This window comes from Hermetia illucens, chromosome 3, assembly GCF_905115235.1.
Source record: "Hermetia illucens chromosome 3, iHerIll2.2.curated.20191125, whole genome shotgun sequence".
Classification (NCBI taxonomy): Eukaryota; Metazoa; Arthropoda; class Insecta; order Diptera; family Stratiomyidae; genus Hermetia; species Hermetia illucens.
In genome coordinates, this window is record NC_051851.1 from 15,450,549 (window position 1) to 15,475,880 (window position 25,332).

The 25,332-nt window shown below is 45.6% G+C and overlaps 1 protein-coding gene across 4 annotated transcripts in view; it reads left to right on the plus strand.

Annotated features, from left to right (window-relative positions):
• The first annotated feature begins 2,235 nt into the window (after positions 1–2,235).
• LOC119650953 (sodium/calcium exchanger 1-like) overlaps positions 2,236–25,332 on the plus strand; it is a 540,060-nt gene continuing 516,963 nt past the window's right edge. For all 4 annotated transcript variants that reach the window (XM_038054189.1, XM_038054190.1, XM_038054192.1 and 1 more), the window contains exon 1: positions 2,236–5,485. In XM_038054189.1, the coding sequence (XP_037910117.1) occupies positions 3,777–5,485 (1,709 nt within the window). In that variant the 5' untranslated portion in view covers positions 2,236–3,776. The remainder of the gene's footprint in view (positions 5,486–25,332) is intronic.

Genomic DNA, 25,332 nt, shown 5'->3' on the forward strand with positions numbered 1-25,332 from the left:
CTATATCACACACAAGCTGAACTTCACGAGAAACTTTGCTGTGGACCTTCCAACCAGAGCAAAGTGGAAGACCGGCGGCATGTTGCAAGACTATGACACGGTATTCTTTACGGACGGATCAAAGATGGCCTATGGAGTCGGCGCGGGGGTTTTCTCGAATACACACGGTGTATCCAAGTCGTATGGTCTCCCAGGTTTCACCAGTGTATTCCAGGCGAAAGTACTGGCGATATTGGAAGTCTGTCGATGGCTGGAGCGTGATTCGAGCCCCAAGCGTAATATAGCCATTCTGACCGACAGCCAAGCGCCATCAAGGTCTTGTGCTCAACGACGACATCTTCCCAGTTGGTGGGGCAGTGCAGAGACACGCTCAACCATCTGGGCGGCACGCTCAAGATCACTCTCCTCTGGGTTCCCGGGCATAGGAACATAGAGGGGAATGAGCGGGCTGACGGATTGGCCAGGCAAGGCTCTGCTCTTGGCAGTCCCTCGGGGAATACAGTCGGTGTTCCGCTGGCGGCTGTCGGGGGCCGAGTATACTCGCATTACCTAGCAGCCGCGGGTCTGAGATGGCGAAGGCTTACTAGCTGTGCCAAATCAAGGAAAATTTGGCCGGCTTACAACATAGCCCGATCACGAGAGCTCCTGTGCCAGACGCGTGTAAATGCATTCAAGATTACGGCGGTCTGCACGGGGCACTGGCCCATAGGGGACCATGCCGCTAGGCTCGGCTTACCCTACAACTCGCATTGCCGAAGCTGCGGAGAAGGAAGGGAAACCCTCATGCACCTTCTCTGCGATTGCCCGGCTTTGGCTCGAGTCAGGCTGCGGACTCTGGGTAAACCATTCTTTGGGGACCTTAGTGAGATTTCTAGCTGCAGGGTCGGAGAGCTGCTTTCCTTCGTGAATGCTACGGGCTGGCTCTGAAGATCCGAGCTAACTGGACTCTGCTTCCCTGTTCCTATAACAACAGTCACGGTCTTAGGGGTTTGTGGCATCAAAACGGCGCACCAAAGCGCTAATTGGGCTCCTCGGAGCGGCCACTGATACCTACCTACCTACCTACCAGGTACCCGGATATAAGGCCAAGGACCCCGAATTAAATGTGACGACATTTAACTCCTTAAGTTCTTAAGTCTTAGTTTGAGAGCCTGTGACATATTTTACTCAACCCTTGAGTGATTTCGAGGCTCCATTGTATTGAGTGAAAATTCCCCCAATGGACTTAGCTCACGGAAAAGTTTCTCCACTGCAAATTTGAATGGAGAACTTGAGCGTAGCTTTCTTGGGGTGGGTGGGTGGTTTGAGCTGGAGTAAGCTTTCTGCTTACTGTTCACCGCCAATACGAACATTGCACATTCCAATCCAAACGAAAGGAAAAGTGCAACCTTTTGCAAGGTTTCTATCCAAAAATTGGATGACACGAAACGAATGGGGAATGGTATGGGGAGCCTAATACTTTGCGTCTTCACGGCATTGATGGCCACATTCATTACTTATCCTGGGAGTGGAAATCGCATTATCGATTTCCAGTAATTTGAATTTGTTGTGGAAAATTGCACAGCGGAGGGCATCGGGCTTGTACTGTTGCGATGGGGCTCTGGCAGTCGAGCAGTGGCACACTTCCGCCTAACAGCTGAGTGCCGTAACACTTCCACGCTCGAGGGTGGTCGAGGGTATTAGGTGTAGACAAAGCACCAGCTCTGTGGGTGGTTGGTGGTTCCGCAAAGCTATTCTTTCTAACCCTCGCGACAAGCCGCTGGAGTCTAAGGAGCGTCTGCTTGGACACCTCGACAGGGCGTCTAGTGTGGGACATCTGGGCAGAAACAAATGTGCAGAATGCCACTGTCAGGTTACGATACTCTCTAGCTGGCATGCCTTGTTAGCAGCTGAGGGTCGGTGGTGCTTCTTTCTTGCAATGCCATCGCAGAAGTTTAGTGTTCGTGGAGTATCCTTCAGTTGTCGAGCACGCATCGCGCGGTTCGGTGATACTCGCAGTAGGCTCTGGCTGTACAACATTTCGTATTCCTCTAGCACTCAGTTCAGTCTATCTGTACTTGCCACTATGCTGTATCGACTGTAACGATTCCTACTTAAGTTTCCGAGCGTAACGGGCCAAAGACCGGGAAGTATAGGATTTTCGTTGAATCCAGACCGGTTTGCTGCCAAAGTCGCTAGAGGTGGTGTATTAGTCAACCTGCTCGCGATTCGGCAATGTGGGGTATCGCTCAGAGTTTTCCGACCGCAGAGTAATGCTGACCGTAGTAAATTGAACAGATGGAATCAATGGAATGCTTCCGGAATAGTTCTAGCGTTCTCAGTGGTGGCGAAAGATATGTGGTTGGCTAATTAGCCAAGGTTTGAGATGATTTCATCATTCCGGGAACGAAGCAGTGTTGGGGAGTGCATGACGACTAGTTTGGTTGGGTCTCGTCGAACAGGTGTTCTCGCGGCGTGAGACTGTCTCGTTTCAAAGACTGCATAGGAATCAGTCAAGCGTTCACTCAACGGAAGCAATCTGTGGACACTTTGCGCTGTAGTCTAGTTCCCTCAGTGAAAAGTATCTAATGCGAGTATCTAACAGCGCTTTATGCCTACAATCAATACGCTGCGAGTATGAGGACCGTCTATGAGAACCTTCCTACGTTTCTGTAAGACTTTCGTGTCGTGAAAAAGTTTCCAAGTTATTTGCGTGTCTTCAAGCCATTGCATGTACTTTTGGGTATATGTCGGTAGTAAGGAAATCTGGATGGAAGGAACAATGTCCTCGGCTAATGTTAACCAGTGGAAACACAAGAAATGCAATAACTAATGATAATTGAAGGAATCGAGCAAGTGAATGTTGGTGATGTGGGTTCCTATCAGAAACGGGTTAAGGTTCGTGTATATCTGAAGGGTTTCAAGTGCAGTGTTTATGTCTGCAAAGCTGCCAAGTTATATCTAGAATATGCGAATCGGTCAGGAATAGTCAATGGATCGACTATAGGTGCTGAATCGGTTGTAGATTGATACTACGATACGAACGTCTAGTCAAGGCTGTCTACATAGTTTGTGGAGATAATGTCTGCAGAATGTGATTAGATAATTGCCAGATATTTCAATATCGAAGCAAGTGCAGTGCGTTCTCATTGATGATCTTCCAGAGCATATGAGTGGGTGTCGTAAATGAAAGTTGGCGCGAATGAAATCCGTTGTAATTGTGAGCTTCGTTTTAGTGAAAATGTGCGCTAAATACTTAAATTGAACTAATTAAAAGCGAATTATAATACCCGGAGTGAGCGTGTACATGCGTTGATTGTTTCGTGGGCGAGGATAATTCGAAAGCTGGGCTTCCAAGTGAACTATTCGGATTTGACGAAGATACCAAAAGCGAATGGGATTAACCATGAAGAACATTTGAAAAGTTAATTTCATTCAAAGGCTTAGGAAGAGAAGAATGCTGACGCTGTTGACGGTGTACGATTCCATGTGGGGATGATAGTGATCAAGCCTGTTACTAACTAAGCTAGTTTCGATGAGATCTCAAACTTGAAATTGCTCAACTTGAATTTTTCTTACTATTACTCTACTATTCCCTTACTAAGTACTCTCGCGAATTAGAACTATCCCAAATACTTCCTCAACTACACTTCTAGTCTAATCGATCTTACTGTATGGTATCAACTTGACTGATCTACACTACTTTGTACTTTCTATACTCGTATCTATTCCACTTATTCTGAAGGATCACTTTCGAAATAAGAACTTGGCCCTTTGCTACCACCACCATCGACACTATGGAACCAATCAATGCATTTACCATATTTACATCCAAAGGATTATTGACAGCAGTTGTCCTGCTGATATCTCTAGTTGACTATGTTGGAGCGAATTATACTGATCCTGATCCTGATGCTGATGAGATCGTATGTACAGATGGCCTTGTCATACCTGTGTGGATGCCTCAGGAAAACATGACTACGGGAGATAAAGTGTTTCGCGGTGTTGTCTATTTCTCGTCCATGGTCTATTTGTTCATAGGAGTGTCAATAGTATCGGATCGATTTATGGCTGCTATTGAGGTGATTACTTCAAAGGAGAAGGAAGTGAAGATTAAAAAACCGAATGGAGAGTCACAGATTGTTGTCGTTAGAGTGTGGAACGAAACGGTAGCCAATCTTACGCTTATGGCGTTAGGATCAAGCGCTCCTGAAATTTTACTGTCTGTGATTGAAATGTTTGCGAAGAACTTTGAAGCTGGTGACCTAGGACCAGGAACTATAGTCGGCTCGGCGGCCTATAATTTGTTCGTGATTATAGCACTGTGTATAACAGTGATCCCCAATGGAGAAGTTAGAAGAATCAAACATCTGAGAGTGTTCTTTTTGACCGCGACATGGTCAGTTTTCGCTTACATCTGGCTTTACTTGATATTAGCACAGTTCTCTCCTGGAAGAGTGGAGGTCTGGGAAGGTCTACTGACATTCTCATTCTTCCCAATGACTGTCTTATCTGCATACATTGCTGACCGGCGACTTTTACTTTACAAATATCTGGATAAGAACTACAGAATGAATAAACGTGGAGTGGTGGTTAGTGCCGAAGGAGATGCGGTCCTAGAAATGAACAACAGAGAGGATGGAATCAAGACGCTTGAAGAGAATGGCGGAGTGGTCACGGAAGACATGAAAGACTTCGAAGAAGCGAGGCGAGAGTATATTAGAACCTTGAAACAACTAAGGAAAACCTACCCTCAGAATGATCTCGAGCAACTGGAAATGATGGCCCAAGAACAAATGATCAACAAGGGTCACAAATCACGTGCTTTTTACAGAATACAAGCCACGCGCAAAATGATGGGCAGCGGAAACATTATGAAGAAAATCCAAGAACGAGCCCAAAGTGATCTCAGTGAAATCAAGGCAGAATTACAGAAGGTCGATGTAGCGTCCAGTCCCGACGAAGATGCAACCTGTAAAGTTTACTTCGAACCTGGCCACTACACTGTCATGGAGTCTTGTGGATCATTTGAAGTGAGGGTCGTACGCCGTGGTGATCTATCGCAGTTTGTGAAAGTCGACTTCGAAACCGAAGATGGTACAGCGGAAGCTGGTTCAGACTACGTAGGAAAGAAGGGTACTCTGAATTTCCCGCCTGGTGTGGATGAACAACGATTTCGAATTGAAGTGATCGATGATGAATTATTCGAGCAGGATGAGCACTTCTATGTACGTTTAAGTAATTGTAGTGGACCGGCTATTTTATCTACCCCGAAATGTGCTACAGTGATGATCCTAGATGATGATCATGCCGGTATTTTTTCATTTGCAACAAAAGATCATGAGCTGGTTGAATCGGTGGGCATTTATCCGTTGAAAATTCAACGATATTCGGGCGCGCGTGGTAAAGTGAGAGTGCCATTTTGGACGGAGGATGGAACAGCTAAAGCGGGCAAGGATTACGAACAACTACAAGGAGAAATGATTTTTGAAAATAATGAAATTGAGTAAGTAATTTGGAATGTATAATACCATGTAGTATTGTATTTATATCTTTATCTTTCAAATAAGTAAGCAGACCGCACTATGCTGGATTATAAATGAATAAAATGTCCGTCAATTTTTTGTGTTCTAAAGATAAGCTTTTGGCTCAACGGTTTTTAATTTGCCATTTATTATCTTGGGGCATTCATTGTACAAACCAGAAAATACATTCTAGCCAGATAAAAAATCTGCTATCTAAATTTAGCTCAATGATATCGGGGCCTGTCATGCTTAAAGTCCTCACTAACCCGATTAAGATCAGCTCTCAATAGGATACAAAATAAAAGATTTATGTGATACCACTTCACGCGATCTCGTGATTTTTTATGATTTTTCGTGTCAGTGTTTCTGTCTGTCAGCCTGCCTATATGTTTGTCACATGAATTTTTATCAGAAGCGATTGTTTGATGTCGTCACTTCAACTGATCTCATCACTACGAACGCAGGGTGTACTCCAACGTGGGAGGGAGAGAAATGGCGGTTTCAACAAATTTTTCAACTCGTATATTCATTGATGGCAACTATTCAGCGATGCTAAAAGAAGGGTCAGAGCACTTAGAGCGATTTCTAAGAAATACACTTCCAGCATGTCTTGCTCTGGGCTACATGTCTACCTGTAATCGCTGATTGAAAGTTGCCATGCTCAAAAGACCATCCCTAGTGACCGGAGATGACCAAGAGGGAAGAGCTACCCTAAAACCTCAATTGACTGTGCTGGCCCGCCCGCAAATATTGAAGCTCCATCTAAGTGCTCTGTCGACACGTGCTTGCACGCCTCTGTGCTAGCTAGGCCCGGGAATCTGTGGGTGGGGGGTCCTTTGAGCGGTTCGATCTCCCACGTGTCATTGTATAAAATTCACGCGTATCTTGCGTGGGTTCGCACGGTATTCATCATTGCCTCAGTCATTCAACCAAGAGATCTTAATCAACCAATAAGATCCTTCATTAATAAATTCATACTCAACAGCGAAGAGAGCGCGGTCTAATTTCCAGATCCATATTAGCACCATATTCACAAAACTGAACGTCTTCTGAGATGCATCTATTGCAGTTAGATTGATCAATAAAACACTTTAACACAGCCCACTAAAACTCTGAAACTGACTCACGTATTCGGAGCAGGAGTTGAGTTGAAGGTGTTCCGGACATTAGGGAAGCAGCCAACACCAGATTCGGAGGACTGCATTGACTTCTGCAGTCATTTTCGATTTACGGGAATGTTGGTCGTTTTTTAAAGTTCCTGTTATACGGATTCCAACGCCGAAGAAAAGAGAGTATTCTCTGTTTTCAATTTCGGGGGTTTTCTGCGACAACTGGAACCTCTCTCTGAATCGTCATCTTCCGCACACCTTTACCAAAGGAAGCTCTTCCAGCAACTTAAGTAAGTTGCTCCCGAAATATATATCTACACTGGAAAATAAAAATTGTAGTTTGGAGGAGGTCTATCAATTTTAGACGAGACTACAAATAGCAGACAATATCTAATCTCTCCTTAAAGCATTCCTTGTTGCTCCGCTGAGTGGCAAGTTTGAGGTTTGCAGGCTACTTTGTAAGCATGCTCCTTTTGTACCCGATCGCTACCGCCCTTTCATCCGTTTCTCTGGCTCGATGGCAGGCTGATCGAAGGCCCCGTAGGACCGCCTGCCTTAGTAGCTTGGCCTAGTTACATTTCCAAGAAGCTTCCCTCGTCCAACGCTTATGGAGACCAGTCTGATGCCCTTCTCGGCTTTAGGTATCCTGCCTCCCTGGCCCGTTGCTCCCTCCTCAGTTCAAAAATGATCGCCTGGTGATCGCTGCCAGTGTAGTCCTCGCTAATGTGCCAAGGCATACCGCATACTAGTGCAGGGTTGACAAAGGTCAGGTCTACGATTGAAGAAGGCCTCCTTTTGCGAAAGGTTGTTGCATCACCTTCATTGGCCTAAACTAAATCAAGCTGGTTAAAAGTCTCTAATAGACTTGGGGTCCTTGCGACACTCTTCCTGCTTCCCCACTCGAGGGTCAGTCATTGAAGTCACCGGCAATCACCTTTGGATTTCGTCTCCTTGCTTCGAGAACAAGGTTGTCAAACATGTCTTCAAATTCAGACAATGTGAGACTGGGTGAGGCGTAGCAGCTGTACACGTATACACCGCTGATTTTTGCAATGATCAAATTTTATTTGAATAAACTTCATTTTTTCATTGCAGTCGGCGCCTTCCTGAACTCCGGTCATTTATCACTTTCAGCAATATGCCGGTTATTTTTTCCTTCCTTTAGGCTCAAGCTCACGATTGATTCTTGTTCTAGTTCCTCTAACTTGAATTGTTCTTTTAACGCAGTGCATATTTTTTCTCTGGATGTCACTTCGTCAAGGTCCTTGCACTGTATGTAGATCTCATGCTTTTGGGCTCGAACTCGCTCCCAAGCGAGTTCTTCACTTGGTAGCGAAAGCCGTCGGTTTTGCCCAAGGTGGATTTTTTTAGCTGAACATCACCTTTTTTGGGTCCATCCGATCTTGCTGATATTCGTACCCAAATTTTTTAGGGGGTCAGATTTCACCTTTTTTGGAATCTCCGCGTAAGACAAATTGCCCTTTCTGGAGATAACGATTGTCTTTGGGCGGATTCGCACATTTGCTTTGTTGTTCGTCTTTTTATTAACGACGTCCTACCACCATTTTATTTCCCCTTGCGATCTCCCTTGATTGCTGACGCTTGCACTTGGGGCGCAGGCTTTCTACCTTCCGTGATTTTAGTTCCGTTTTTCGGGACTGCTTGTGTATTTTTTCTCTCTGAGGTGCTTGCTGATTCCCTGGAAGATCACTATCTTTCTCCCGGACTATTTTCTTTACTGGCAGGTCGCTAATACTACGGTTCGGTGTCACTTGGATTGCCTGTCACACTGTTGGAATGGGAGGTTTCGGATTTACTTGGAACCTCTTTCTTCCTCCTGTGACCTGTCATAGAGGACCCTATGGTTCTCACCATGTTTTTAATAGCTTGGTGCAAATTGTGTTTATCCTTGATGAATTTGGACAGATCAATTATGCTCCAAAGTGCTTCTCCCGGGCCAGGGCTTTGTTCTCTATGAGCCTTGGCTGGATAACTCCTTTTAAACGCACCTTCCTCAGTAGCATTTAACATGCTTTCCTGCTTTTATTATTTTGCCGTTTTGGCATTGGTGAAGATCGAAGAATTGAGGAGCTTTTCTTGAATGGGTCAATTTCTTGGTCTCGGAGTACCTTCTGTGGTCGCGCCTCTTGGACAAATGCGGTGGGTGTCCAAGCCGCTTCAGTCGGGTAGCGATTTCCTTTAAATCTATCACTTTTTGCCTTCGTAATTGTTGTTTTTGGCAAGGTCTTATTTGGCTTGAAAACCTCTTTCTCCAACTCCAAATCACTTATAGCATTGGATGCCACGGTGGCCAAGTTGCCGCCACCGAAGCATTGCGGTCGAGCGATATCGACGGTCGGGAGTTTGCTTGCTCACTTCCAAAAGAAGGCAGTACTAGGTTTCTAAGCCCCTGCACCGTAAGTTTGCTCTTCCTCTCTTCTTCCATGTTGGTTCTATTCTTCCCATAGCCATTTTGGTCCACGCACCATTGCTGTGTTTGCACACTAGTCCATGCTCAGCCAGAACAGAAAAGTACATGAACGAGGTCTCACCTGATGGGAGATCTGGCCTCTCCTCATACTCTTCATATCACTTAAACTACCCCATCCTGATAACCTCTCAAATATAATTAATAATAGTATATTACAAAATTGTGTGGCCTTACCGCCCCCTAACACATCATGAATGGTCTTTGGAATTCTAATCAAAGGTGAGACAGTTCAAATTGGTCTCGAGAGTACATTGCCTCCGATCTGATCTATACTACAAAGATGCGGCGCACACTGATTTTAAATTTCAAGCACCTTAGTATTCTCCAACGACCTTTTTCGTATACGCCCTTACTCTTCCTTCAATGACCTGATTTTTTTTTGTGACGAACACAATAGTGTAACAAATCTGTAATTGCCACAACGGGGTTTATCTCCGTTATTATCCAGTTTACTTTCATGAGCTCATATCATAATATGCGTCTCCTTCTTTCTGTCGGTATCCCATCAACATCAGGAACTTTGTTATCTATCTTATAGTGTAGGATTGCTTAAACTTCACTTCATGACAGAGACTGTGAATGCCGCCCTCATTTTGGAAGATTTCCGGGATGATTGTTCGGGCAGAGATATCTGCTAGAGTTTTTCTTCTTTTTCTTCAGCCTTTGTCCCGTTCACAAGCGGGGTCGATTCATCGTGATCGGTTTCGCCATTTGGCTTTATCAAATGCCTGATCTGGATGCAATCTCAAGGCTTTTAAATCCCCATCCAGCGTATCAAGCCACCGTTGTTTCGGCCTGCTTTTGGTTGTTTACTATCGACTTCGATGTTCAGACCCATCTTGGCAAGTGAATTCTCGTTAGCGCAAATTACGTGACCATACCATCGAAGACGCTAGAGAAAGTTCGGTTTTTCACATACTTCCACACTTGTTCAATTATCATGTCTCTTTCCACTACCGGGTCATCCCATGGGAAAGCCTTTTTTTCAGCCCGATGTCATTGCTCATTATTGAAGTACGTGGCAACTCATTCACCCATATAAAAAAGTGTTTTTCGGGTGCAATGAATGCAACACTAAGGTTTTTCTCCGGGGTGTATAGTTAGTCCCTTGCCAATCCTGAATCCAGGAGTGCCAAAGTCCTATTTTCCACTGGGGTTAGATATCCGGGAAATATCTCCGAAATGTATGGTATACGCATCCGGTTAGTCTGACATACCAAATGCATATAAGGTACGATCTACGTACAAGGAGTAACACCTTGTGCCCAAATATGCTTTGTATCTCTTAGCATTCAGCTTCTGAGTTTTGAGTGCTTTTTGTTCGCTCTTGTTTCTCTTTCTGGTTTTCTCCCACTTGCTGACGCCGTCATCTTGTTTTTATTTTTTCAATTTTTTGGGAGGAGAGTCTTTTTATTATTCAATTGATTTGTCCACCCATAATGGCTTCACCTTTTCCATTTCTTCGGCATGTTTGATTTTTGACGCAGTGCAGATGTGCTTGTATTTACCGTGGTCTATCCAGATAGGAGGTCAGTTTTATTTCTCCATCATTTAACTGCATGTGGGGATGGTTTCAACCCTTCCATTTTTGGTTGGATATGTAGTTTGTCAAAGTTGTTTGTTTTTCTTATGAGTGAAACTCCCACAACCTTCCACTCCTTTATTTGCTGGTCATAATGAATCAATCCCAAAATATTTTTAATCGAGCCAAGGAAGGAGAAATGATACTCAAAATACAACATTTTCTAGTCCCTGGTACCTCCTTTTTCTGTGGCAAGCTAGGTAATCCTATCCTTTTTTCCTGGTACATACTAGTTCTATTTTGGTCATTCTATGGCTTTCAAAGATCGAAGGTGTTAAGCCCAAAATCACTAGTCGCGGTTATTCGAGTCTCCAGCTCCTCACTTTAATCGATCCACCCCCATGTCCTTGTACGCACCCAGGTTTCGTGGCGACTTTTCGGACGTGGCCACCAGTATTGATTTTTTTAGGATTACCACAGTTTCCAGCATCGCTTCCTCAACTAAGCTTGAAACGATTATTCGGAATATTCTTTCACGATATTCAATGTAAGCACGAAATCTAAATTATAATTAGCCATTTCTTGTTTTATTGTCACGAAAGGACGCTCATTCAACTTGCTTTCATGGCTTCAACGTCAATTGAGGCCGATTGCAAACGACCATCATAACCAGGAAGGCAGTCTTCCAGCCGTTGTTGGCAAACTTTATTCAGCTTTGATTTAATCAAAAGCGGCAGTGGATGTTTATAAAGTGAATCGACACTGGTTGAATGGTTACCCTGAATACTACATATTGTCTAGCTCTCTAAGTTTCCAGCCCAGGACTTTTCTTTTCGTGGCTATGTAAGTATGTCCATATAGCCTTGTGTTGAGTGGAATTCAACTTTTATGTACGATGACTTCATCGCGTTCATAATGGCCTCGCGAAGGAAGAAACTGGGATCAATAATAAAAGCGAAAAATAATTTTATGGTACTGGGCAGAGTTGGAATGTCTGGCAGCTTTGCTTTCATAAAAATTTTACAGCGTATCGATTGAAAGGGTGTAAATTGTTTTGTTTTGGACTTTTATGAAACCAAATTGAGAAATCACAGTTGTCAAAACTTATGACGATATTTTTATGCTAGTCACGTAGGAAGGAACTTTAAAAATCTGATTATATGTGGTGAAAGTTACAGCGGCATACTAAGCCTTCATCATCATCAACGGCGCAACTACCGGGATCCGGTCTAGGCCTGTTATAATAAGGAACTCCAGACACCCCGGTTTTGCGCCGAGGTCCACCAATTCGATGTCCCTAAAAGCTGTCTGGTGTCCTGAACTACGCCATCGCTCCATTTCAAGCAGGGTAAGCCTCGTCTTCTTTTTCTACCATAGATATTGTCCTTATAGACTTTCCGGGCTGGATCATCCTCATCCATACGGATTAAGTGATCCGCCCATCGCAATTTGTTGAGCCAGATTTTATCCACGACCAGACGGTCATGGTATCGCTCATAGATTTCGTCGTTATGTAGGTTACCGAATCGTCCATTTTCATGTAGGGGACCAAAAATTCTTCAGAGGATTCTTCTCTTGAACGCGGCCAAGAGTTCGCAGTTTTTTTGCTAAGAACCCAGGTCTCCGAGGAATACATAGGGACTGGCAAGATCATAGTCTTGTTCAGTAAGAACTTTGACTCTGTGGTTAGACGTTTCGAGCGGAACAGTTTTTGTAAGCTGAAATAGGTTCTGTTGGCCGACAACAACCGTGCGCGGATTTCATCATCGTAGTTGTTATCGGTTAGGATTTTCGACCCTAGATAGGAGAAATTGTCAACGGTCTCAAAGTTGTAGTCTCCTATCTTCATTGTTTTGATTTGACCAGTGCGATTCGATGCTTTTCGTTCTTTTGGTTTTGGCGCTGACGAGGCCATCCTTTACTTCGTCTTGGCTTCGTTAATGTGCAGCCTAAGATCTCGCGCCGCCTACTCGATCTGGACGAAGGTAGACTGTATATCTCCTGTCATTCTTCCAATGATGTCAATATCGTCAGCGTAAGCCAGTAGTTGGGTGGACTTAAAGAGGATGGTACCTCACGCATTTACATCAGCATCGCGAATCACTTTCTCAAGGGCCAGGTTAAAAGGGCGCATGATAGGGCATCCCCTTGTCTTAGACCGTTGTTGATTTTTGAATGGTCTCGAGAGTGATCCTGCTGCCTTTATCTGGCGCCGCACATTGGTCAGGGTCAGCCTAGTCAGTCTTATCAATTTCGTCGGGATACCAAATTTGCTCATGGCCGTGTACAGTGTTACCCTGGCTGTGCTGCGATGAAAACATGGTGCAACTGATGTCCATATTCCAACAGTTTTTCCATCGCTTGCCGCACAGAGAAAATCTGATCTGTTGCTGATTTCCCTGGAGTGAAGCCTCTTTGGTATGGGTCAATGATGTTCTGGGCGTATGGAGCTATCCGGCCTAGCTCTTGCTAGGCTAGCGGAGAATATTTTATAAATTGTACTCAGCAAGGTGATACTTCTATAATTGCTGCACTGTGTGATATCTTCCTTTTCATGTATTAGACAGATAATGCCTCGTTGTTAGTCATCAGGCATTAATTCGCTGTCTGATACCTTGAGCACAAGTTGATGAACCACTTGGTATAATTGGTTGCCTCTATATTTAACCAATTAGGCTGTAATTCCATCGGCTCCTGGCGACTTATGATTTTTAAGCCGATGGATTTCATGGACTGTTTCTTCTATACTTGGTGGTGGCAATATTTGTCCGTCGTCTTCAGTTGGCGGGACCTCCAACCTCCTGCTGACTTGTTGGTAAAACTTGCGCGCCTGGTGCGGTTGCTCCCTGAACTTTTCTAGTTCACAGACTTGTTGGTTCTCCCAGGCTTCCTTTTTCCGTCTGTGAAGTCGATTCTTCGCTCGACGGAGTTCGTGATAAGTCTCCGCGCGTGCCCGCGTCCTTTGAGAATGCAACATTATTCGGTATGCGGCATTCCTCCGTTCCGTTGCTAGCTAACATTTATCTTCATACCAGCCATTCCGACTCTTTTGGTGGATACAAGACCTACCTAAATGTGTACTGAATTTAGGAGTGCTGCAACTGTGTTGAAACACAACCCCACGTTTAAGGACCGAAAGTCTCCGTTCATTTGACCATATCCACAACCCCTATGAAACTCCCATTAGGGGGCCAACTGCGACAACTGAGTTGAGCGCACACGAGACAGAAATTCTTCTGAGACATGTAAATTCAGTGCCTATCCTGGTTCCCATTGTACCAGTATATCTCTGGTAAAGTTTCCGGACCTATTGTTGCTTGAGTTGAGTCACAGTGCAGACTTGCCCTGATTAGATCTGCATCGTGGCCAGATGATAGTGAGTACAGCGTTTCCCGATGCCACGACATGAAGGTCCTCCTTGTCCACTTCGTTTTGGTTTGGCCGACAGGGTTGCTACCCCGTCTTCCTCACCGCCACGCCGTGAGACTTAATCCTACGGTCCTCTTAAGACACGGATTGATTTTGTGACCACAATCAGAGCCCCGCTGAGACAAGCAACAACGGTACCAGTCTATACCAAGTAGATGGCTTAGCATTCATACTGGTGGATGCAAGGATTACCTAAATCTCTACCGAACTAAGGAGTACGGCACCCGTGTTGAAACGCAATACCACGCCGAGGCCCGAAGGTCTCTTCTCGCTTGAGCACAACCACAATTACCATGAAACTCCCACTAGGGGGGTCAATCGCAAATAACCGAGCTGTACTTACATACAACGGGAGTTCACCCGAAGTATGAGAGTCCAGCGGCTTTCCCGGTTCCCATGGTACCAGTATATCCCTGGTAAGGTTTCGTGACCAATTTGCCACTTCAGATGAGTCTCCGTGCAGACTCGGGTCTGATCGCCCTAATCAGGCCTTTGGAGCATTCGCCTACTGCATCACGGCCGGCAAACCAAAGTGGGTACAGAGTCTCCCGGTGCCACCACTATGGAGGGTCTCCTCGGCCACTTGGTTTTGGTTTGGCCGACAGGGTTGCCGTCCCGTCTTCCTCACCGCCACCTCTGAGCACTAGCACTAGTAGTAGTAGACAAAAGTGTCGCTGAAAGCCGACGTTAATTGAGCAGGCTGTTGAATCTATTGTAGGTCTATCGAGCTTGTTTTTACCTTCCGCTGATATTGCCATAGTGTAGCAATGCCTAAGCACTTATTCCCAAGAAGCTTCATTCTCCTTCGTAGTACCTTCAGCTTGTCGTTGGTTGGTAGTCTTTCCAGGTTCACGGTATCCGGGCTGCAGCGATCCGTTTTGACATACAGGCATTAGACTAGTTGCATTTACATCCCGGAACTGAGAATGTTTCGAAAGGCAAGATTCAACCTTGTGCTGAGTCGTTTTCGTCCTCTCCCATTTTCTGATCGAATTAGGCAGCAGCAAAATAGGATAGAAAACTGATTGAAAAAGAACACTGGGTGGATACTCTTTAATCTACTTTTTGCATTTATGCACAGAATGTTATCCTTAACACCGAATCCAGTCAAAGTCGTCCCCTCGGCCGTGGGAAAGAACTCTAAGGTGGGTGCCGTCCCGAACCCAGATAGCAGCGGTACCCATTATGTCGGGGTACCATGAAGCTGGATGTTTATTTCGGTATTGTTCACTGATCACCACTAAATCAGCTTTGGTCTCCGCAGCGAACTGCGCTAGGAACTTGTGAGTGGTTGCATTCTGGTGCATATTTATCTGTAGGATGCGAATCATCTTGACAGCGTCCTAACTCTTTTCAGTTCTTTTCTGAAGACTGAACATCGCGTGGCGTAACGCTCTCATCAGATGCGCCACGATCCCTGCATAGCGCCCAGCTCTCCTTTTCGATGCAGATATACTGCGTTACCGCATCTGTGGCGTTTTGCCCCTCTCAAGTTCCAGGCAAGTTTCAGACGTGTCCCATAATGCAAACATATGTAACAGTTAGTTGGGACGGATCGAATTCGTATCCTACATATTACCCAACCAATTTTGTTTTTCCCGTTCTTTCGAAGCTTCCTCGCGTATTGTTCCACAACCTCCACCACATCGAGTTTTTGGCCCCGGAAGTCCGCAGAGGTGATACCAATCTGGAAATTTGCGCTTAATGGTCTCTTCTACCTCGTTCTTTTTGTGAGGGAGTCAAGGTCTCGGATTTTCATAGAGCACGTAGGCCCCCTACATGAGGATGGACGATTCCGTAGCCTACATAACGATGAAATCTATGAGCGATATCATGACCGTCAGGTTGTGGATATAATCCGGCTCAATAGGTCAGGGTGCGCGGGTTACTTAATCCGTATGGATAATAATGATTCAGCCCAGAAATCCTATAAGGGCAATATCTATAGTCGGAAAAGAAGAGAGGCAGACCTTGCCTGAGATGGAGCGATGGCGTAGGTCAGAACACCGGACAGCTTTTAGGGATATGGAATTGGTGGATCTCGGCGCAAAACCGGGATATCTGGAGTTGCTTAACCACTTGGACTGGATACCGGTTGTTGCGCCGTTGATGATGATGAAGTAGGCTCCAGGCGTTTTTTCCCAGTTTGCTCTGCAATGGGCTGTCTACGATCGGTTTGGCGCTCGCGGTGTTCCAAGCGGGGGAGAGGGGGGTTGTTTCTCTTTTTCGTGCATCTTTTGTTACACTCCATTTCCTCGAGTAGTACGAAATTTTATCCAGGAGTTTCTCCAGCTCTATCAACCTGTTTTTTACCTCTTTGCTGACGTTTTTCTGGAGGAACGTCGTAGACCGCACAACTGCCGCGCATTTCTTGATAAGCCTTTCCTCTTTGGCTTTCGCAAGAGTAGTCAGCAACGCTCCCACTCGGCTTATGTTCCAAGTTATCTGCCCTGTTTCAACAGTTTCCATTGTGCCTCTTTCTGCAACAACGGCACTGCTTGGTACTGTCTGGGATACTGTTTTCTTCCCAGTTTGCGCATCCCGATGTCTTGCCGGTTGGTAGAACTAGGCTCACATGACCCGATGGACATTAGCAAGGAGTTGTTTACGGCTCCAGGGATTCCCAGTGAGTCCTGGCGTGTATCGGTCATTTGCAGTTCGTTCTCTACCGAGAAACTTTCTTGAGGCTACTACCTAGAACGTAGGTGTTATACCTGCCCGGGGGTCAGAACTACTGGTTCGGGTATCTCGGAGATGCCACTCTCCGTATCATAAACGACCCGTTGAGGATCGCTGAGGACCCCTCTTTCCTCTACTAAACAGTGAGCATATCTGTATCTGTATATATTGTTTATTATCCTTTATCCTGTCAACAGGACTTTCAAGCTGAATTATAAGAAATAGGGCTCAGGTTAATTTTTCCAGGGATTTCATAAAGCGGGATCGAATTATTTACAATTTATATATAAACGTGAAGTTATCACGCAATTTCAATTTAGGTCAACCACGAAACGTGTCTTTAATTCCATTATTTCGTCTCGCTCCTGAGGCAGAAAAACCTTGCAAGCAGGATTTTCCTCGAAGTCAATTTCCTTTGGCGTAATCGACTTCCCACACGAACACTCAGTTTTTATTCAAATTTAATAAAATCGCCTATGTTGAAAGCGAACGTAAAGATAATTGCTTGTACGTAATAGAATATGGAAAAGGGCTGAGCGTAGTACGTGACCAGCATAGGCTAATGTTCATCCAGTCTAATAAATAAGATGCAAGGAATTGTTTTCAAATCACAAAGCTCGGTACGAGTCCGTAGGGTTGCTTCCAAAGTCGAGGACGCACACACAACATCCGTTTATGTTAGCCGTTCTGAAGGCGCCAAGGGATCGTAGGCGGTATTCTGCTAAATGGTGTCAATTATTCTGAATAAGCCATTTCTAGGTCGAAATGAAAATAAAGTACTTTTGGGTATTTTCCTGACAATACTGCGAGTGCTTTTTATAGAACCACTCTTTCCTGCTCTCTACAATGGTAGCTCGTCTGGTTGGATGCTGGCGTGGCGTATTCGCGAAAGAAGTACCCGTCGGGGTATTGGCAAATGACACTGAAATATGGTGAAAACATCCCTTGGATGACAGTGCTCAATTAATTAGAGCGCTAAGCGAAATGATACATCGCATTGATGTTTCGGGGAATGAAAGTATTTTAGATACACAGATACATAGTGTGTACGTCTATCGCAAATATATCTCGAGGAAAAATGCGAAAGTGAATCATTGCGACCTCGAGGATGTTTTCAATGGTTGCCTTCTTGTTGGAAACATTTCCATTGAAATACGGTCATGGACTTTTTATGGGATGATTAGTCTTTCCTGTTCCTGCTTCGTGTTCAATAGCATATGACTTTTTGCTGTACAGGAAATGTTTATTCAGAACCATCTTCAGGAGATGTTGGTTCATCTTAAATGTGTCAAAATGAATTATTATTGGATAAATGGAACAATTACTTCAGGAATTATGTTTGGTATGCATGCAGGATATCCTTGGAATAGAAGCGATGTTTGGAATTAAAAAAAGTATTATATAAGTATCAGTTTTCTAGGCGTTCCATAAATGATTGCCACTCGGACAGAGAAGTTTATACCCTTCCTCAGTTTTCCTAGCACGTACAGTTACAGGGGGTCAGCAGTCAGGCCTTTAGTGCCATTATACTGCCCTCGGAGATCGACTATTCACGGGCTCTCGCTCACGCGGGTAGTGGTAGTTTAGGAAGCAGCGTACCGTTAAAAGCCCGACTAGGGTTTTCTTGCCTCACTTCTTAAGGGACAGCAAAAACGACGCTCCAGCGGTCCCAGTTTCGTTCATAAAGATTTTCGCTTGCCGGCAGAAGATCAGTTTTCTCCTTTCGGCGACGTCAATCCTTGCAGTTTTCCCTTTAGAGTGGATTTGACAGTAGATGGCCGAATGACAAAAGCTAGTTCTGGTCTCAAAATTATGGATTCAGAAACTTGGTGAAGCAGTCTGTCAGCTTCCTGATTACCAGCGATATTTGAGCACCCTGGTACCTCCATCAGGAATGTTTCGTTCAGTGGGCAAAGTGTCAGCAGCACCTAACGGCAACTCCCTAAAAACTGGCTTTATATATTGTTGCTGCTTAGTGCTGATGATGCTACCCAATTGTCTGGACAGATTTGAATGGTGCGACCCCTCCATTTTTGTTGTGTTCTTCAATTAAATGTCATATATCTCCTCCTGGAATAAGGTCGTCATTTTTCGAGAGGTTGGGCCAGCCCTATAATCGCATTTCCCGAAAACACCCCTGTGCCTGATCTGTCTTCCATGACTGACCTGTCGGTGAAGATTATTAAGTCTGTAATCCCAAAAGATTACCATTCTTCTTCTTTGGTGATTACAACATATGTCTTTTCGAGGACGAATCTGGAAACAGTGGGAATTAAAGCTACTTAATGTTTGCTAAGGAATTTCTTGATGGAAGCATGACCGTACCATTGGCCGCCTTTTCGCGCGCCAATGGTATCAAGTCAGTATACGTTGTTTGCTGCTTTCTGTTTCACCTTGAAGTGTCGCGGCCGGCGTACTACTCATTGCTCCAGTAATTTTTAAGTAGCCAAGCCTCTGAATCTGTGCGCAGTTTCTTGCTATCAGCAAAGTTCATTCTCAGCTACCAGATGATGCATGCACACATCAAAGTGGGTTTCATTATGCATGTATACATTCAATGAATCTGCTTTGCTGATAATCCCAAGTCTTACCTATCGCAGTTCTGCAGCCCTAGAGCAATCTGCAAGATCTCTGGTGTTATTCCTGGATGTGGTGTTTCCACGTTAGCTTAGAGTCGAAATGTACTCCTAAATATTTGACCGTTTGTACGAGCAAGATTTTCGCCCCTGCTGAGGTGGGTAGCGTGTAACCGCCCCACCTGACGTTGCTAGTGAACATAACTAGTCAAGGCACTACCTGTCGATTACATGCAGAGTTTCATTCTAGCGGTCGTATACTATGCTCACAAACTTGCCGATAATTATTACGGCTAGGTCGTCTGCAAATACTTGTGCGAGGATCTTTATGTACTCTAAGAGCCATAGTAAGGTGTCCATTACCAGGAGGCATAACAGAGGAGCCCCCTCCCTGTGGGCTATCTCTAAGACATTCTGGCTCAATAGACTTTCGATGTCCGTGAATGCGCTTGAGCTATATTCTTCATCGCACATCGCCTTCTTAATTTTGGTAGGCACATTACCTGCAGTGAAGTGGCCACCGAGAGATTTTTTTTTGGAGTAGGGTAGATGAATGCGCTTACGCACAGAGTGTTTGACTCCCGCAACAGTACGCCATCGGACTACCAACTAAACACCCCTCTGTCATCAGAGAACTAGCCTGGAACCGTCTCACACATTACTTCGGGCCTGTCCTCCCGGCTTTGGGAGCCTTTAAATCAGGAATTCCTTATACCAACGGGTGGGGAGGGGGGAAGGGAGTTGTTAGTTTACCCTAACCCTTTGTCATACGGTCCCTCTGCCGTTCGAGTTCAATCTTTTTCGCAATAAGAAGAGCCCGAGTATAACGCCAAACTCGACTCTAGCTGCAAGCTCTCTTCAGCATTTCTCTGGCAATTTTGTCTGGAAAGAGCTCCCCTGTGTCTGCATAAAGCTGCTGACGAAAGTCCTCTCACCTTACGCAAGAAAACAGGTGTGTTCAGCATCGTTCACTGCTCCATTGCAGAACACACAACCAGGAGATTGCACCTTCCCAATTCTGTGCAGTTGCGTAAGGAAATAATCAATCTCACCGTGCGTTCGTTTCAACCACGGGTCTAAATTGTCGATGAGTCGCGCAGTCGATCTGCCCCTTGGCTCATTTTTCCAAGAGAGTTGCCACTCGGTAAAGGTGCGTTGACGTTCTTCACGGGCAACCATCTCCCTTGAGCTCTCGCCCTTACGGCGATAGATAGCTTTGCGCTCCTTGGCAAGGAGGGCAATGGGGACCACTCCCGCGATCGCCATCATCCCCGGGTGAAGACGGTACAATAAGGAGACGCTACTAACAAAGCTCCCCGCCTGTGAACTTGACCAAGGCGCTTACGATGCACCTCATTGTCAAGGGCATCAGCCCATACCTCCGCGCCATAAAGCAGAACCGACTGCGATGCTCCCATAAGAAGAAGTCTGCTGCTAGATATAGCGCCCCAACATTCGCCATTAGCCGACTCAAGGCCGCGACTTCTTCTGCAGCCCTGTCCACTGTCGCTTTGATTTGCGCGAAGAAGCTCATCTTCGAGTCGAGCATTAAACTAAGGTATTTAACCACTGGTTTTGACTCTATAGTCAATTCGCCGATCGATATGGGACACAGGGTCGGGATTCTCCTTTTGATCAAGATGACTACTTTGTTTTTTTTTCAGCGCAAGGCTTAAATCGTGAACAGTCATCCATCCTCTTACCCGTGGCTTAGTATGCCAAGTCTGCTTTGCGCCTGTTCAACAGTTCTTCCTACAACAAGTGCTGCAACTTCGTCTTCTTCTCAGTAAACTATCATAGGAAGCGTTCCAGAGCTTTGGCCCTAGGATAGATTCCTGTGCTACTCCCGACGTGATTTCCATCCCCCTTTGTCCCTCTAGCGTCTCATAGAGCAAGGAGCGGTCTTTCAGAGAATCCCTCACTATCCGCAAGAGATAGCTTGGCACGTGAAATGAGCTGCGAAGATATTTCGGACATCAAACGTTATGAGGAGCACTATCCGTCGAGATCGGCGGCTTTGTGCCTCGGCGCGATGGACCGCATCCACCACCTCCATAATAGCATCCACTGTGGATCTCTCTGTTCTGAATCCGAACTGCCTTGGGGATAAGTCCCCGGCAGTGTGGATCGTTTCAGCGAGTCTACTCCTTGTGAGCTTCTCGAGCACTTTTCCGGCCGTATCAAGCATATACAGCGGACGGTATGGAGACGGGAGCTCCGGGTCTCCTTTACCCTTGCTGATCAGCGCAAGTCTGGCCACTTTCCAGCGACAAGGAAAAATGCCCTCCTTTAAGCAAGCGTTGAACGCCTTATATATCTTATGAACTGATATACTACTCTTTTCTGCCCTCTTAGTAGAAGGAAAATTAGCCTGATCGGTCGGAAGCTTTTTGCATTCATGTAGGTGGGTTTCCCTTGTTTGGGAATAAATATTATCTTCACATCACGTCAGTTAATTGGAAGATAAGCGTGCTTGCTTAGCAAATTCCTTGTTCAACTATTTTATCCATAGTAAAATTCCCAGAGCACTTTTGAGGTAAGCTGACACTGACAGCTGCTGTAAACACACAAGCTGCCAGATCACGCTCATTTTTTTGGTAATTAAGAAAAGGTGTACCAACTTAAGGAAAATAAATTGTTACCGATTTCTTTTGAGCGGTTATTTTAAATTGCCGTTTCCCGGTACAGAAGGTATATGCATTACGGCTTCGTACAAATGCAATATTTTAAGTTCTAGTGTTTTATGGCGTTAACTGATTTTCAGTCTAAGCAATAATGAAAGCTTATCAAAACATATTTAATACAAACGCGAAATCCCCGACATAAATGACTCTTACGACTTAATAACAATGAAAGCCCTAATTTGTACTAAATTAAATTACCAAACTTTCTGATGGAAGGATATGTTGAATTTCGTCGTAAAAGAGTTAGCAGGCATTTATTTTTCTCCATCCTCCACTTAACTTGAAAAGCCTCCCCTGATCCATCAGATATTTGTATATTCATTACGTGTTGGAAATTATTCAAGGCTCTGTTCATATTTAATTATTTGAATGAATACAGACTTCACTCTTTTGCTTGATTGCTCCTTTCTGATGGATGTGCACGTAGAAAGTTTTTGTTATATTGAAGGAAAGGGTTATAGTCACGTTTTTTGTCAAAAAAGGGAAGAGGTATTATTTCACGATACGGTCGACGTCGGGGGACGTTTCGCAGACCTTTGCATGCTGATATTTTCGTTGGTTTCCGGAAAGGGAAACTTTTGGCGGTTGTGGTTCCATCTTCTGTTTCAGGATTTTATATTTAGTTGGTTTGGCGGCTCTCGTTTAAAGGTCTATCGATAATTAGATTAATGTTACAGTAATTGACAACATTTAGAGTTCTGAATAAAGAACGACGGGTTACTTTTCAATTTCGGGAAACCACAGAATTAAGTGATACCAACAATTCTGAAATTGTCTTTTGAACTTCCTCTCCGACTGGTTGTTTTTCGTTCCGCTCTTCAAATTCAATTATCCTTGTTTTAGCTGTGTCCTTTTCTTGGCCGTGTCAAGTTTATATTATTGTTAACTCTGCTGTTAACTTTAAAGGATACAAAAGTCCCTCACTAGAGTCGAGGGCGGAGCTCCTCCTGCCCAGTCCGTCAGCCCGTCCAAAGGAGGGTAACTTCGAGCGTGCTGTTCAGACGTGTCCCTAGGCCACCGAGGAGTATGTCGTCACTCAGCTCAAAGCCTTAATGACAACTTAGCTGTCGATCCGAATGGCTACATTATGCTGGGGCTCAGATCATGCCCCAGTCATCAACAGGCTTTCAGTATCGCCAATACTTCCACTTGAAATACATTGGCGAATTCTGGGAGACCGTACGACGTGTCTACTGTATGTGTATCTCAGAAAACCCCTACTCTCCAGCAATTCCACAGATCGTTTTTGATCCGTCGGTGATGAATACTATGTTATAATTTTGAAACAGGTCGTCAATCCTCTGCCTTAGTTGAAAAGTCCACATAGAAGGAGGTGCAGAAATACATTGAGCTCCTCAGTCCGACTGAAACATTCTTGACACTAATATCACCAAGTCTTTGGCATAGGCCACCAATACGCGTGGAACTTCTTTCAAAATTTTCTTTAAATGGAAACAAATCGTGTATAGGCGATTCAGGACAAGATCAAATACCACAAATTTTCTCCTCCTCGATGAGGCTAAATATATATGGAATATTGTCGTCGTGGAAACGAAGAGGAAACAATGGGGTGAGATATGGTCTGACTTAATTGTGACAAAGGATGGCAAGTTTTTCCGGAAATCCATAAAGGTTTTCACAACTATCTCAGGGACAAATCCCCGTGCTGGGACCCAAGAAAAAACCTTGGATATCTTGAACTTCCGCGTGGTGGCCGCTGGAAACCGTCTTCGGGCGGGCCAAGAGTGTGTAGGGCCGGGCTGGGAGTAGGCTCATCCAACTGACGAGGATCTGCTTGTCTACTGGCCATGTGTTAAGGGCAAGTAGATCTGGCGGGGGGATGGACTGAAGCAACTGCCCGGGGATCGTCCTCCCTGCACCGAAGAAGGTGCTAATAGGACCCCAAGCCAAGGTGGAACAGCATACGCCGAGGGCTGCGTGGCCAATGGGGAGCTTGGTCTTTAGTATGCGAACTCTGAATATCTTGGGCACCTTCAATTTCAAATAAGACCCTTACCCTGGTGGCCGGGTCAGCCAGGGTGGACATTCTTCCCGGACTACTCGTGGGACCAAGACATGGACTCAATTAACAAAAAAACTAAAACGACGATAGAAGAGGAGGCGATGATGCCAAGCGCATCATCGGAGGACGAGCTGCTGGCCTCCAGCCAGGAGACAGTGGCGGTCGAGAGCAGTACACTCGGTGCCAGCCGTAGCACCGTTGTGCTGAAACCAACCGCAGGGACCTCCCGGAGCGAGGCGTCAGACGGACTAGTGGCTTCTAGCCTGGAACCCACTGCCGTCAGGTTGGGTGTAGCGAGTACCAGACATAGTACCCCTGGCCCAAAGCCCTCAGCGTCGGGGGATCCCTTGAAAGCGAAAACCGACAAGAATGTCGGTCGCCGGAAACCGGCTAAGAAGCGAAGGTCCACGGGTGTCCTGCTCAAGAGCCAGTACCAGAAGGCCATGCATATTCTCGGCAAGATTGCCAAGAATAAGGAGGCCGGTACTGTCGACGAGCGGGATGAAAAAGACCTCGCTAAATACCAGGCGATTGTTGATGAATACAACAACAAACGCCGGGCTGACGAGCAGAAGGCGAAGCCCATCGCTCTAAAACGCAGCCGATCTCAAGACGAGGTCGAACAAGATAAGAAGCGGAGCAGAGTGGACAAGAGCGCAGACGCCAAGCAACATACGGAGGAAATTGTACAGCAACCGTCAGCCGGCGGGCCACGTACTGCGAAGCCCTTCAGCGATGTGGCCAGGAGTCACTTACGTGTGGCGCTGGCGGATGGCAATTCTGCTAGCGGCAAACTAACGCTGGAGGTGTGGACCAGTGTTGAGGCTAGGCTGCCGGGCATGGTCTATGAACATCTCGTGGAGACCGGAGGCAAACACCCGGGACTCACTCCCCACTTTGATTCATCTCAGGTGGTCCGTGGATTCCACGTAATAGCTTGCATGGACCAGTTCTCTAAGGGCTTTCTCGGCTCGTGCGTCGCTAAGATCAGCGACGCTTGGGAGGGCGTTAAGCTCAAGATTATCCCTTACGACGAGATTCCCAGGAGACCGGTCGCTCGCATCTGGTTGCCGAAGATCCGCATGGAGAAGGACAAGCTCGTCGATTTCCTGCGCCTTCACAACCCCGGGATTCCCATGGACGACTGGGTTGTTATAAAGGAGGAGGAACCTCAGATAAACAGCCAGCCCGTACTACTCCGCATAAACGAGGGCTGCCTGGAGGCACTGAAAAAGGCTGATTATAAAGTGTGGTTCGAAGTCAGGAATGCCAAAGTAAAAGTGTTCCGCTCTGCAAAACCGGACGACGACCTTGA